This window comes from Sinohyriopsis cumingii, chromosome 18 (genome assembly GCF_028554795.1).
Source record: "Sinohyriopsis cumingii isolate HCF-2022 chromosome 18, ASM2855479v2, whole genome shotgun sequence".
NCBI lineage: Eukaryota > Metazoa > Mollusca > Bivalvia > Unionida > Unionidae > Sinohyriopsis > Sinohyriopsis cumingii.
This window is the reverse complement of record NC_142978.1, coordinates 1,409,881-1,424,294: the sequence shown is the minus strand read 5'-3', so window position 1 is coordinate 1,424,294 and position 14,414 is coordinate 1,409,881. Positions and strand designations below refer to the sequence as shown.

The 14,414-nt window shown below is 37.4% G+C and overlaps 1 protein-coding gene across 1 annotated transcript in view; it reads left to right on the top strand.

Moving 5' to 3' along the window:
• Positions 1-10,787, top strand: part of LOC149775955 (uncharacterized) — a 70,258-nt gene extending 59,471 nt beyond the window's left edge. Inside the window, exons 8-9 of the mRNA XM_089940834.1 lie at positions 8,314-8,499; positions 10,158-10,787. Coding sequence (XP_089796960.1) covers positions 8,314-8,499; positions 10,158-10,240 — 269 coding nt within the window. The 3' untranslated portion in view covers positions 10,241-10,787. The remainder of the gene's footprint in view (positions 1-8,313; positions 8,500-10,157) is intronic.
• Positions 10,788-14,414: the final 3,627 nt, after the last annotated feature.

Here is a 14,414-nt window from a genome sequence, read left to right as displayed (position 1 = left end):
CCTTCCAACTGGTGTTGAAACAAAGTGTTTGTCACCATCTTTGATGGCAAATTCATAAAGACACCAACTTTCTGAACCAAGCTTTCCAAAAAGAATTAACGAAATGAGATATTCACCATTGAGAAACCAGAATTACAATCCAGCATCGTGGAACGTTTTCGACGCACCTTGAAAGAATATTTCACGCAGGAACATACTCTCAAGTACATCGATGTCTTACCGTACCTGGTCCAAACGTGCAACCAATCTTACCATCGGAGCATCGGATGTGCTCCTCAAGAAGTGACTTCCGACCACGAAGTGACCGTTTATGAGCGTATGTTTGGTAAGCTTGAAACTTGCCTGTCTCCAAGAAAGATGGAGCATTGACGACAGGAGATTGGGTGAGCATTGGCAAAACCAAACATACATTCAACAAAGGTTACTTACCCAATTGAATCAAGAATTGTTTTGTGTCACTGCACGTGAGTGTGGCCGTCATCCTGCCATCAATAAATTAGAAGACACGAACGGGAAAGTAATAAAATGATGGTTTTACGTGCCCGAGTTACCACGCGTGACCAAAAATGAAGACGAAGTGTACGACATCGAAAGCATACTCGATAGAAGATCACGTAAAGTGCCAAAAAGACGTGTGAAAGAAGTCAAAGTACGTTGGAAAGGACATCCTCCCAGTTTTGATTATTGAATCTACGCTTCAACTATAAGTCATATAAGACAATTAGTCTTCGGATATAAAATAAAGTGACCATAATGCCTTTCAAGTCATCACAACAATGACCACTTCTTCACTGAGTTCGTCTGTGCAAGGTCTGCAAAAACAACCCTTGTGGGTGTGGGGTGGAGAGCGTGTGCCTAAAACGCAAATTGTTTTATTTTCTGCCAAATCTTTGTGGTATATTGTGTCAGTGTACTGCCAAAGCCAAGGTGAGTTTTCAACAAGGAGACAAACAAAACAATTGTGGACCATTTTACTGAGCAGCTGCATGGGTTACCTTCTTCCCTTTTCTTCCCTGAAAATCTCAAACGGTAACAACGCGTAACTCTCTCAGCAATAACCACCCAAACAACAACCACTCTCTTTTGGACACTCCTCTAACTTCGAGTGACCCATCGGACAGCAGAACTCTGGAATCCTGAATAACCAATTTTTCCTAATGTTACCGAGTGACAGTTCAATAGATCCAATTTTATCACGCAGCCCATTGGGAATTGGATTTGGTGGATATCATTTACCGTACATGAATCTTAAACAATGTCGAAAATCAAAACACTTTTAAGGTCGAAGTTCATGACAAACAAGTGCAAAAAGATTGAATGCAAATTCAGTTTATACTAATTATATGTATATATATATATATATATATATATATATATATATATATATATATATATATATATATATATATATATATATATATATATATATATATATAACTCCCAAGAAATACGAACATATATAACATGATAATTGCCATGCTATTATTTTAGTGGTCAACATCTGGTGACCACGACTGCTGACAGAGTCAAAGCTGTGTTTGGCAAAGCCTTGGAGAGTGTCTGAAAAAGTGTCACTCTCGAGTACAATAAAGTTGTGTCCATTACATTTTGTCCGAAATTGTATGACATTTAAGATGGGGACGTCAAGATACTCCAGGGTCGACCCGTACCACCCATTTATGACAACTTGAGTTTTGCGAAATATTGCGATCTCCGGTAGAACTGAACCAAGGACACAATTTGATCTTTTTGTACTGCGATGTGGTGGAGTAGAATGTGGTGGGACACACTTCCGTACCGTTACTGCGTGTTATTACTCTCAAAGTCGATTCTGCCACGCACACTGACGAGGAAGGTGGGCACAGGCATCATGTTCACCGCGAATTTGTATATCCTCACCATTTTCCCGTCAGTAAGTCGTATTATGACACTCTCAACATTACTATAAAAGGAGATATGAAACAAAATTCCATTCAACAAAGGGAAAGCCAGGGTGAAATTCCACCAATTTCTAAGTCATGTATCCTGTGTAAAGCGGAGTCGCTCGATAGCGAGGAAATGGTTTAAGAGATATGTTGAAATCGGTCTTTCGTTCCGTGACCTCCGTTTTGACACCGATGGGGACGTGAGGATTGCACGCATTGAAAGATGCCGCTTTGACGCCAGGCAAAGAATTTCTTCAAAATGTCATCATCGACAAACAAAACCCCAAAGAAGCTTTCTTTAAACCAGACAAAAGTGTTTTACTTCGAACGGGGAAAACATTTTGGGCTAACGAGAAACTCCTATAAATGCCATGTACGCTACGGAGTCAGGCATTCATGCTTCCATGACACCACAACAAGGCCAAGGGAGAACGAGACGACGAAAACAAACCATTCAGAGGACTTCACACCCATACATCTAGAAAGACCAAGAAAAGAAGGAGCGTCTGAGACTTAGAAGTTTTGTTTATTAAATCAAAGAGAGAGAAAAATTATGCATATATTCTTGCACCTGTTCCAAGTCGGAACTGGATCTGTTTGCCATGCCACCCACCGTGATGACGATACAAGAACCACATTGGGTCGAATTCCATCCCGTCCCCTCTTTGATGGATTCCGCTCCCATCAAGTTGAAATCAAAGGAAAGCTCGAAGATTACATAGATCTGAATAGCAGTTACTTGTACATGAAAGTAAAAGTGATCGACACATCAACGGACGGTCACAATCTAATTGGTGAGGATAAAATACTCCACGTCAACAATGTCATGCATTCGTTGTTGATCGAAGTGGATTTGTATTTGAATTACTAACTGGTTAGCAGCAGCATGTATACGTATACTTACCAAACGTACCTGAAAAATCTCTCGACGTACAGAAAAGAATTTAAGAACACCAATCTAGATGCTTGCATGGTATGGAAACCTGAAACGCCAGGCAAGTTGGACATATTATCAGATAAAATAAGGCACGTAGAGACAACATTGACGAAAGCCGTATTTTAGAACTGATGGATCGTTTGAATTTGGACATGGGGTTGAAAGATGAGTATTTCTTGAACGGTGTGGGTGTCCGACTGATACTGAATCGAAGCAGTTGCGCTTTTCTTTTGATGGCTGATGCTGCCTATGACAAAACCATCATCCGAGGAGCCAGACTACGTGCGACGCGTGGAAGTGTTACCTAAAGTAGGAAACGACATCAGTAAGACTTTAAACAGAACGACCGCCAAATATCCAATACGTCGAGTGGAAGTGAAAACATTCACCATTCCAACTGGACAGCGATCTATGATCGAAGATCATCTGTTCCAAGACAGTTACCCAAGCGTTTAATCACTCGTATCGTCAGCAATATAGCCTTCAACAAAGCCCTCGACAAAACTCTTTTCAAGTTTTATCAATTCGGTGTGTTCTAAATCGAATTCAATCGAGATGACAGGACCTTGTGTACCAAACCCTTCGAACTCTGACGAGAAGAATTACCTGAGATCGTACTTGTCCCAGTACGACGCCACTGGACAGTTAAGGACCAACACCGGTCACGGTATTACGTACGAGGATTAGGTAGGAGGTTATGCTTTGTGGGCCTTTGATTTCATTCCAGACTAAGGCGTCGACGAGGGACATTTCCACCCTATTAAATCCGGCCATATTCGCGTGGAACTTCAGTTTAAAAAACCTTTACCCAAAGACAACACGGTGAACTTCATCCTGTATGCCGAATTCGATTATACGATAGAAATCAACAGTTTGAGAGAAGTCATTCTAAATTATTACAAACTATGGAAGACTTTCATCTCTCTTTGAATGGGGAAAAAGAAATGGAATGGGAGGATGCCGTGGAAGCCTTGGAAGACGAAGATGTTATAATGATTTGGTCCAGAAGGCAAGAACAAGAATAACATATAGTCTCCTGTTTTGCCAAAGACCTGGCGGAAAAATACGGAATTGATCAAGGAAGATTGCTATGGATATCAAAATGATCATCTCTGTTAAATTCAACACGATAAATGTATGATAATGTGTCAAGAAGAATCAGTTTTGCATCGGTTGTATGAAGACTTGAGTGATCATTCCTCTCCTCCATTGATTGCTCTAGAGATCCATCACATCGAAGCTCTCTCGGCTCAGAGTGCAGAGACGAAACTAAGAAATGGTCACTCGTCAGACATTTTCAAGCAAAAAGTTAGGATTGAATTGATGACATATCTTTACATGTGAAAGAAACAAAAAAAAGAAACTAAGAATGGATACATGTGAACTTTTTTACCGTTTGAACAACCGTTCGTACACTATACTTGGAATCATGTCGTGTGTGCTAAAGATTAACTTCCTCATCGCAAACCTCAAGACCATCATGCTTATGTCATCAACAAGGACGACAGTCATCTCCCAGAAACCCACTGGGTAGCCGTCTACTTCCCCAGAAAGGGTTGTGTGGTGTCTTTTGATTCGTAGGGATTACCACCTTAATGAGAGGAAATGACCCGACTACACGATTCAATAATGTGAAATTACAAGCCACGGATTCGATAGTGTGTAGACAATATTGTGTGCATTTTCTTCATCAATGCAGTCTTGGATATTCCTTAGAACGTTTAGTGACTTATTTTGATCGTGACTGTTTTAAAGACTATGACAAATTAGAGCGATGGTTTTGCGACAATTATGAATATCTTTTATCTTTAGCAAGGAAACGCCGTGTCCATATATGATGAAGTGACCTGCCTCTGCGGAAGTCTAGCTTGACGTCACAAAGTTGTCACCCATGTCATAAATAGTATGTTTGAGAAATTATTTGTTTGTTTGAAATTGTTAGTTGTTTGTGACTTAAATAAACAAATGTTGTTTTGAAAAATGTGTCCGTCTTTTGTATTCAATAAACACTGTGACTATACATGGTCTTTGACTACTCTCTATCCCTCTCCATAAAGATCAGCCACCATAGCGTTCCGACCGAACAAAAACCGTAGGGATGTTGTCAATCGCGTCCACGCTTGAGCCATATAAGGCGAGGATATCTCATTTCTGACCATCTATTGGTGACTGTTCCTCCAATGAAGATCTGATCAAGACTAGCCAAGCTGAACATAGCTTACGTGAATTTACATCGTGTCAGGCAAAGCCTAATACCTAAGCCTGAAGATGTAGAGAATGTCAGGATGTTGAAAGTGACTGAAAACCTGATCGAAGAGCTCTTCAGAGAGGAAATCTAGAAAAAGCAAAAAGAGTGGACGGAGAAGTGCAGACTTCAGAAGCAGCGGACAGAACAGCAGCAGTAACAGCAGAATCCAGACAGAGGTTTTATGTACGGGCGCGTGGACACGAAAAAGCTTGCCTTCTCTATTCACAGAAGCATACCCTATCCTGCGGAAAACCTGCAGCCAGATGGGACGCAATATTAGGCAATAAAAGATTGCAATAACTCCCTGTCAACACATCAGCCCGTTTCAGGGCTACACCCAACTATATAGAAAAGAGATAATAGTCAAATTGCCAATTGTATGTAAGTAAGTTTAAGAAAAGTATGTCTATAAGCACTTCGTTTCTTAGTTTTATGTCAAAAAATGGAAGTGTGCCTATCAACACTTCGATTGTTTGTTTTGTCAGTTAGTGTGTATGTTTTTGTAGGTAAAAACGTCAACGTGAGTGTTTCTTTTAGGTCCACGCGTTGCATGTATTTTGGTGATGGTATAGGTATTGTGAATTTTGGGGTAAAGGGGATGTTTTCCTTCATGTCCGCGATTCGGATATAAAGCAGAGCGTTCGTCAATCTGGCTACCTAGAGGTGACCAGTCAACATAAAAATGAGTGAAACAATTGCTACAATGTTGGAACTAGAAAGGTACCTGGAGTATACAAGACTCTTTTTTGATGAGCTGACCATGGAGGCGATTGCAGAAAGTGCGAGAATAGAAGAGGAGGAGGAGGAAAGGAAAAGAAGATAAGGAAGAAAGAATCCTAATTATCTCATGCTAGGGCCTCTGTGTGAGGTCAAGCCTGAGGTGAGAACAATGGCACGATCAGTACCAGTACCATAACCAGTACCAGAATCACAGCCATTTCCAGTAACGCAGAATATATAAGCACCACAGCCAGTACCAGTACAGTTGCGTGCGCAGGAGATAAGGAGGCACAGAATACACGAGTGTGGAATAGACAGAGGGAAGCCTTCACTATCCCTGAAACTGAAGACTTGGAGAGTGAAGCTAGTCAACTCCCCTCCGCGTTACCAGCTACAACCTTAACTTGGGAGCAAGGCTGGGGCCGGCGATGTCTCTATGGTGCCAGGCCTGGAATATGTCACTATTAGCCAGTTGTATTTGGAGTTAGAAAAAAACAGCCAATGCTCAGGGCTAACCATATCTCTAGAAAAGAGACTATTCAAGTTGCCAATTTGTGTGAATTTGGAGTAGTGGGACTATAAACACCGAGTCCCTTAATGATTAGCATATGAAAGGTTTCATCGATAGTCTCTTTGTGTAAGAGGCATCTGTCTTTAGCAAGATGTATGAGGAAATCATTAATCATCTTTTCTATGTAGATCTAAAATAGTCTCATCGTCTTATTGTAGAATAATTGATTTTTGTGATTCTTCACCATTGTCCACCGAGGCGAGTCGGTTGGTGAGCCAGAAATGCTTACTTTCCGTTCCAACTAGGCTGCGTTCGAAAAGAAAAAGAAAAATTGGTTTCACGTGTAGCTTTTGTCAGGAAATTTCTTTTTATAAGTTATTCCAATTTCGCTGGTGTTTATAATGTAGTTGAAATTTTTGTGTAAAGCATTTTTTGTGTTGCCATTGAAAAACAGCTAATTACATGTTTGGTCTTTTTGGTCTTTTTGGTCTACGAGTAACGTGTGGCTCAACCTTTTCAATGAGGCTTTACTAGAAGGTCCACTACACATTATCGTGATTATCAAATATATAAGCTACATGAAAAGGTGCAGACTGTGAGTCTATGCTGTAGTTTCCTGGTTAAGTTCCTTAAACCTTCGGTAAATAAATTGTTTGCTAGTGGTACCCTTTTTTGACTGTTGGGAAAACTATATTATGGAATTATTAAAACTGAGTTAATTATCACAATTATTTATTTACTTTCGGTCAGTAGACATTGATTAAATTATGACCAAGAAAAGCAACCCGCTAGTTTAACAGGTTTAGTGGTAAACACGGCCATCTGTTAGGCGCGAGAACCAAATACCAATCCCGCAATGTAGTTTTTGGTTCTTCAGTTTTTGGTGGTTTCTTTTTATATCCCCTTTACGTTGAATTGAGAAAGATAATTATGGCCGTACATGTGATTTCGGTGCGAATGTAAATACAATGCAGTAGAACATAAACGACAAAACGACAAAGGACTGTTGTTTTTGTGCCGGATGCCGTAAACATTCTACTTCAAGATGTTATTAACGTTGCTATCCCATACGTTGTAACATAACATAATTGAAAATGCAATTCTTCGGATTGAATAACGGATATATGCCATCTCGGCTGTAAAGATTTCTAGTATTTTCATCCCCTCCATGAAATCTCTCAGTTATTTACAAGATAAAAGCAGATGTCCTCTATTCATTCACTCGATTAACATGTACAAGAATCAGAGTGGTATAAACTGAAAGGAGTCAGTCGTCCAGAATATAGTATAGAAGTGAAGAATATATGGTATTAGGTCAGAATAACTATGAAAATCATTTTAAATCAAAATGCGAGTCTTTTCTTTTCAAGGTTTCCTATCGTACCTTGGATTGTTAGCATAGAACTGTTATGGATAGGTTTTTACTTCGAAAGACACCGCGTCTTGAGAAAAGGGAGGTGTGACTTTTAAAAACATCGCGCGCTAAACATGATCAGATTGTCGAACCCGTTTCACAAATTATTGATAATATGTACATGACATCATGCCTGGCATTCAAGCAATCAAACACCGCTATCTGTCTCATTAGAATAGGTGAGTGATTCAGTTTTTATCCTATTAGATCTTTGTCTTTGATAGCGGAGAAATTCCTTCTAGCTTGCAATATTTGTTTTAAAACATAATAGTTATACCAATAACATACTGAAATGTAGTCCCAAGACTTTTCAAGATACTTTTTGAGAACTTTTAAGGCAAGATGAAGGATAAAGCCTAAGTAAACCACATATATTTCCCAAACCGGAATGGAGCGTCAAGCCTGTTGTAACGCGTAAGTAGAAATTATCAAAAGATGTTAAATCAGGTCCATATATTGCAGAAAAGTTTTGTCTTGCGCTATTTCTGTTACTTGTTTAGTGTAAATGCTATTATACTTTAAAAATAATAAGCAATTACGTCATCTTTGTTATTGCAGATTGCGGGATACCACCAGATATAGTGAATACCATATATAAGATAACAGAGGATAGTCTAACGGCAGTGTACAGATGCACTGAAGACACAGTTGTGTTTCCTTCCACAAGTAACACGAATCTCACATGCATGACTTCAGGAAACTGGTCTCAGATTTCATTCATTTGTGTGGATAACAGTATAAGCGGTAAGTTTATTTTATGTGGAAACAAGAAAATGCTTTCTATTCCTAGTTGTTAAAAATAAACATATGTGTTTCATTTAATTTGGGGAAAGTTTATCACCAAGAAATGTTTAATTAAATAACAAAAACGCAAAAAATATATGTTGATAAGATGTCCGATTCCACGCTTCGTTTTCTTGATTAAATCAAATGTATTGCAACACAGGGATTCAAACCGATGATAGCAGCAGTACCAGCTATTCAGTGCCAAATGTTGCCATCCACCCATTACATGTGTAATGCACCCGTTAGAGATCCCTCTACTCGCCCGTCACACGAATAAAGACATGTTTAATAAAGCCAAATTCATATTTACCACAGTGCCTAAAACAATTATAATATAGAGAAAAAAGCAAGAAATTGACATTCAAAGACTTTAGACTGCTTCCAAATGCCACTAAAGGTATTTGATGTCCATGAGATTCACAATTATAAAGGACCAGTGTGGTATCTTAATTGTCATTAAACTGAGAAGAAAAGTAAATGCTGCGTTTTTAATAATGCCATTTTACGTACAGGGACGTATTCATAATTATATTTGAAGGAGACTATACCTCTTGCATACCATGTAAATATCCACTGTCTGTCACGATTACTTGATTGCATCAGGTAATGTTTGTTCGCCTTATAATGCCATTAGGTTGTTTCTTCAAGTACTTAGGTCGATCAATTTCTCGCACTTTATTGATGAAATTTCAACACATATTAAACATAATTGAAACAGGTTTAACAAAAATATCAAGAGGTATTACTCTTAACGTATCAGTTCAACGGCAAGTGTAACGTGTTTATCTCAACGAAAGAAGGAAATATAACTGAATTTAAATGAAAAAAATTAATCTTCGTGTTTCACGCCTTCACATATCGTGTACCAATGCATCGATTTCTCTACGTGTTTGACCTCTGTAGAGAATGGTGATCATTTTTAGCAAATCATGGAACCACTTGTTACATAGAAACCCTATATGATTTTAAAATAATTTCTAACTAAAATGGAATACAAAATGAAATATGCATCAACTTGTTTTAAAATTTGTGTGGTCTTTTTTTAAAATAGAAAACTGCAAACACTCAATGCGTACTGTTTGTTCTTCATGGTACGTATTTACACCCAATATATACAAATGGAGAAAAGCTACGTAGTATCTAAGACCTCGTAAATACCCCCCCCGCCCCCCCAAAAAAAAAACAAGAATGCCTCATTTTATGCTGTTAAGTAGGTTAGAGAGATGGACGATATAGATCATCTCTTAAGCTAGGTCGCCGGTTAGATTCCCATCAGCGGCAATTTTTCTCCAGACCTTATTTAGGAACCCACGGTTGCGAAGTTGTTAGAGTGTCGGACGTGTAAATGGATTACACGGGGTCGATCTGCAAAAGCCTCCTCGGCTTGTCCTTGGGAAAGGCACCCAATTCCGATTTCTTTGGCATGATATAGTGAGTGATATGTTAATACCGTTTTACCGTTAAAATCAAGCAATCAAAGCTGACCTTATTTTATAACCGAGTTTTAAATTCACAAAAGAAAGAGATCATGGTTGTCGTATACGCGCGGCTATATGGTGTCTAGTAAAATTCGAAAACTTCAGGTTAAAATGTTCTAATTTAATTTTTTTTTTCAGGAGTAGACAGTCTTCATGACCTCACTGGGTATCCCATTTTGCTCGTACTATTGGTGCCACTTCTTTTTTTAATGTCCGTCTAAAGACTGTTTTCATGGACTGCTATATAAAGAATTATTATTTCATCTGTCTTTTGTTATTATTTCGTCTTTCTCTTTTTTATTATTTTATCTGTCTTTTGTTATTATTTTATCTGTCTTATTTTTAGGTCTTGGCAGCTATAATAGACAAGTGTCAGGCACCATTGCTCTTACAAGTGTTGAGTTATGGCATTACTATTTTTAATTCTCTGCCAATAACCATCGCTCAGTTTTGACACACATCCCGTAGAAGAATAGGAACGAGTAACGAGCATGTTTTTCGATCACAGTACCGTAAATTAAACAGTAATATTGCTGAACATTTTTAACGTAACTTGCAGCGTATCCAAAAAAATTGTTTTATTTGCTTGTCTTTTAAACATGATTGATCGTGTGCCTTAATCCAAAATTCACAAAATATCATATGTAAAGAAACACTGGAACTAACATTTTTTAGAATTCTGTATATTTTCATATTTTGTATATAACTATACATTTACATATGTTGCATTACCCGGTTAATAAACTATCCATTTGGGTAAAAAATCAACACTGAATTCCTTACTTAAATGAATCTCAGTTTTAAAATGTCACGGTGTTCTTTGCATTGCAATTTTGAACGTGATAAATGGTCATTTTCTGAATAGAAATTATGAATAATTTGTGCACATAATATATATAAAAGATATTTACTCGGTTGGTGACATCGGTTTTTATAAGTGGGAAGTTGTGTAATTTGTTGTATTTGCAAAACGAATGTATTTTTTTATCCAATGAATATTTGATAGACACACCTTTTGAAACATAACAAGTGCAGGGAAATATCAAGCAACCAAAGAAAGTATCCATTTACTGTATTATTATCATTTCACGCCTGTTACGTTGGATTCAATGGACGAGTCTAAGTTTAAATAATATATGCGGGGCTTAATGATATGTGATAATATTATAATCATTGGTGACTTAATCGAGGCCTACGCATTGCTGAATTTAACACTCTCTGGAAGTGATGATACTTAATAACTGAGCCGACTAGAGTAACAGAAAACCCAGCAACGATTCTAGGTCTCTGTTGATGCAAAGTGTAAGTGATTACAATGCCTGTTCAGCTTTTTGGCTGCATTGTGAATCTTCCATTGTTACACCAGAGAAGTATGACTTTATAATAAAGCGGATTTGAAACGATTAATAATCTTATCTCATGTATAGAATGGATAATATGATAAGGACATGTGGTTGTTTTACTTATGCCGCTTCAACTTTTGCTTTGTCCCATATTCAGTTTGCTGAAGATAGTAACGATTTCTCTCAGTAACCGTTCAACTGAGGGATGAATGTTGGCATGATAGCACAAATCTGCATAACAAACAGGAAGCACAACCGCATACAAAATCTGATATAAACTAATACTCCGAGTCATTTGAAAAAACACAAAATACGTAACAAATTGCAATAAGTCAAAAGGGAAGAAAATGAAAAATGTATTCGTAAATTGTAACAGTTGATTATATTGGTGCAAACTCGAAACCGTATTAAAAATAATACGTCGTTTTGTCAAAGAAAGTTTTCAACATCAGTGCCTTCACTAAGGATCATTAGTGCGAATGAATCGTTCTAGGGTGCAGTTTCTGATATCGTATAGCAGAATGTATCAAGTCCTTTCTCGCTGCGGTAGCGGAGGTTGATGACACCAATGTCAATCAAACGGTTACACAATGAAAACTAATAACAAACGTAGTACATGTACGTTAAGAACATATTAAGAACATAACAAGAATGTATTTATGCAACCAAAGCATTACTCACACGCAAAGCATTTGGTGTGGATACAATAAGCCATCTTCTGGTAAGAGAAACAGTTACATTCATAGATAAACTACACTGTATTCTTTTTAATATGTTACATGTTTAGTAAGTGTTTCTTTCTGCATGGGAAACGGCAACAATAATGTAAGTGAATACAAAGAAATGCGCCAGAGTCCTTCAAGTTACAGACTTTTCTCAGTATTAATTTTTATTTGAAAGCTACAGAAACATAAAATATTTTTCAATATCTTTACAATTCCTAATGCATTTGTATTATCACACCAACCTGGTCTTCTGTCCAACATTTTAATAGTATTTCAGCTCATAAATATGTATCAAAGTACATGTATTATACTAGACAAAAGGACGTGTGCGTGTAACAGGATTTGACCTGAATGGATGTTTGCATTAAATGACAACACAACACAATGTGATGAAAGTTGGAAGTTTATGAAATTAATTAATAAAAATATGTTTATACTCTACAAATACAGTATGATCCTTTCAAGCTTTAAACAATGTCTCATTCGACTGGTTACACAAACATTCACAAATGGGAAAACAAAAATGTGATTAATATATTATCATGTATGAAGGTAAGATTCATATAATCTCACGTAATGAAAGTAAGATTCAAATAATCTCACGTAATGAAAGTAAGATTCAAATAATCTCATGTATTGAAAGTAAGATTCACGTAATCTCATGTAATGAAAGTAAGAGTCACATAATCTCAGGTAATAATAATAATAATGAGGACTTTGTATAGCGCATAATCTTTAGAAGTGCTAAGCGCTTTACAACATTAGACAACAACTATAAGATAAAAAACATATAATGATATGATTACAAAAACAAATACCATGAAATTAGAATACATTAAAACACCTGCTGCGAATATTTAAGGTAGGAAACACTAATAGGTCTTTAAGGTAAGGAAAGTAAGATTCACATAATCTCACGTAATGAAAATAAGATTCAAATAGTCTCATGTAATGAAAGTAAGGTTCAAAGAAAGAATCTCATGTATTGAAAGTAAGATTCAAATAATCTCATGTATTGAAAGTAAGATTCAAATAATCTCATGTAATGAAAGTAAGGTTCAAAGAAAGAATCTCATGTATTGAAAGTAAGATTCAAATAATCTCATGTATTGAAAGTAAGATTCAAATAATCTCATGTAGTGAAAGTAAGATTCAAATAATCTCATGTAATGAAAATGACTAAAATTGTACTCAATTTAAACAACATAATCAGTTGAAACAAACATATGACTCGTGACTAAGTCATTTGTACAGACGTATGACTCATAAATACTTGCAAACGTGTCCATTGACAAACCACACAGTTCTACTGAATTCTTGAGTTGGCCCACACTTGTATTGGCCACACACACCCTTCATGGATCGACCATGCGGACAAGTTTACAAATCAGCGGTTCCGTTCTTGTATGGTCTTGATGGTCACATCAGCTTCCATCCTCATACAAACACTCAGACGGCCAGACAGACAGCCTGATATACCCGCACACACATACGCACAGGCAGCTACAATAAAACCAAACTGGTCATAATACCAGGTATGGAATTAAAATTTTTATATTATCGCTACTAAATTAAACTCTTAATAGCAGCTTGTTAACAATTCCAAAGTTCACAACATTTCAAATCCGCTTAGTGGTAAAGGGCAGCATTTCACCCTACGACATTAAAAACTGAACATGTTTCACATATCAAATAAAATAAAAATGTAACACTTACCCCTATGACTGTAGAACAAAAATGGAGAATGTACACCCCTTGACAAGATCCAAACGACCAGTCTGTCGGTTACAAAAGTAACTTGCCTTAAATCTACAGGAGAATGAGTGTCAGTAAAGGTAAAAAAAAACGTGCATACCGTGCTTTTGGTATCTCTCGCCGCAAGCGATTTACGACGAGATATATGCTAGTTCAGTTGCTTAACTAGAAAAACAATTATCCACCCAAGGTGTGATGTGTGATGTGATGTGATTTGGATTGTTAATGTTGCCTTAAAACATTTTAAATCATATCGCTCCGATGTCTGCAATGTGTCAGTTTATAGTCATGTCTACCACTGGGGCATCATGCCGCAGACATGTAGCATGATGTCCCACCCAGTCACATTATCCTGACACCAGGTCGACCAGTCCTAAAACTAACATCTTAATGCAGAGCGCCAAGCGAGGCAGCTTTTAGTACCATGTTTATATCTTTGGTATGACTCGGCCGGGGATCGAACCCACGACCTCCCGCATCCGAGGCGAACGCTATAAACACTAAGCCACCGGAGCGGTCTCCACCTTAGGTAACGTTTTACGCATGTACGACGAAAAATCCTCAAATCGTTC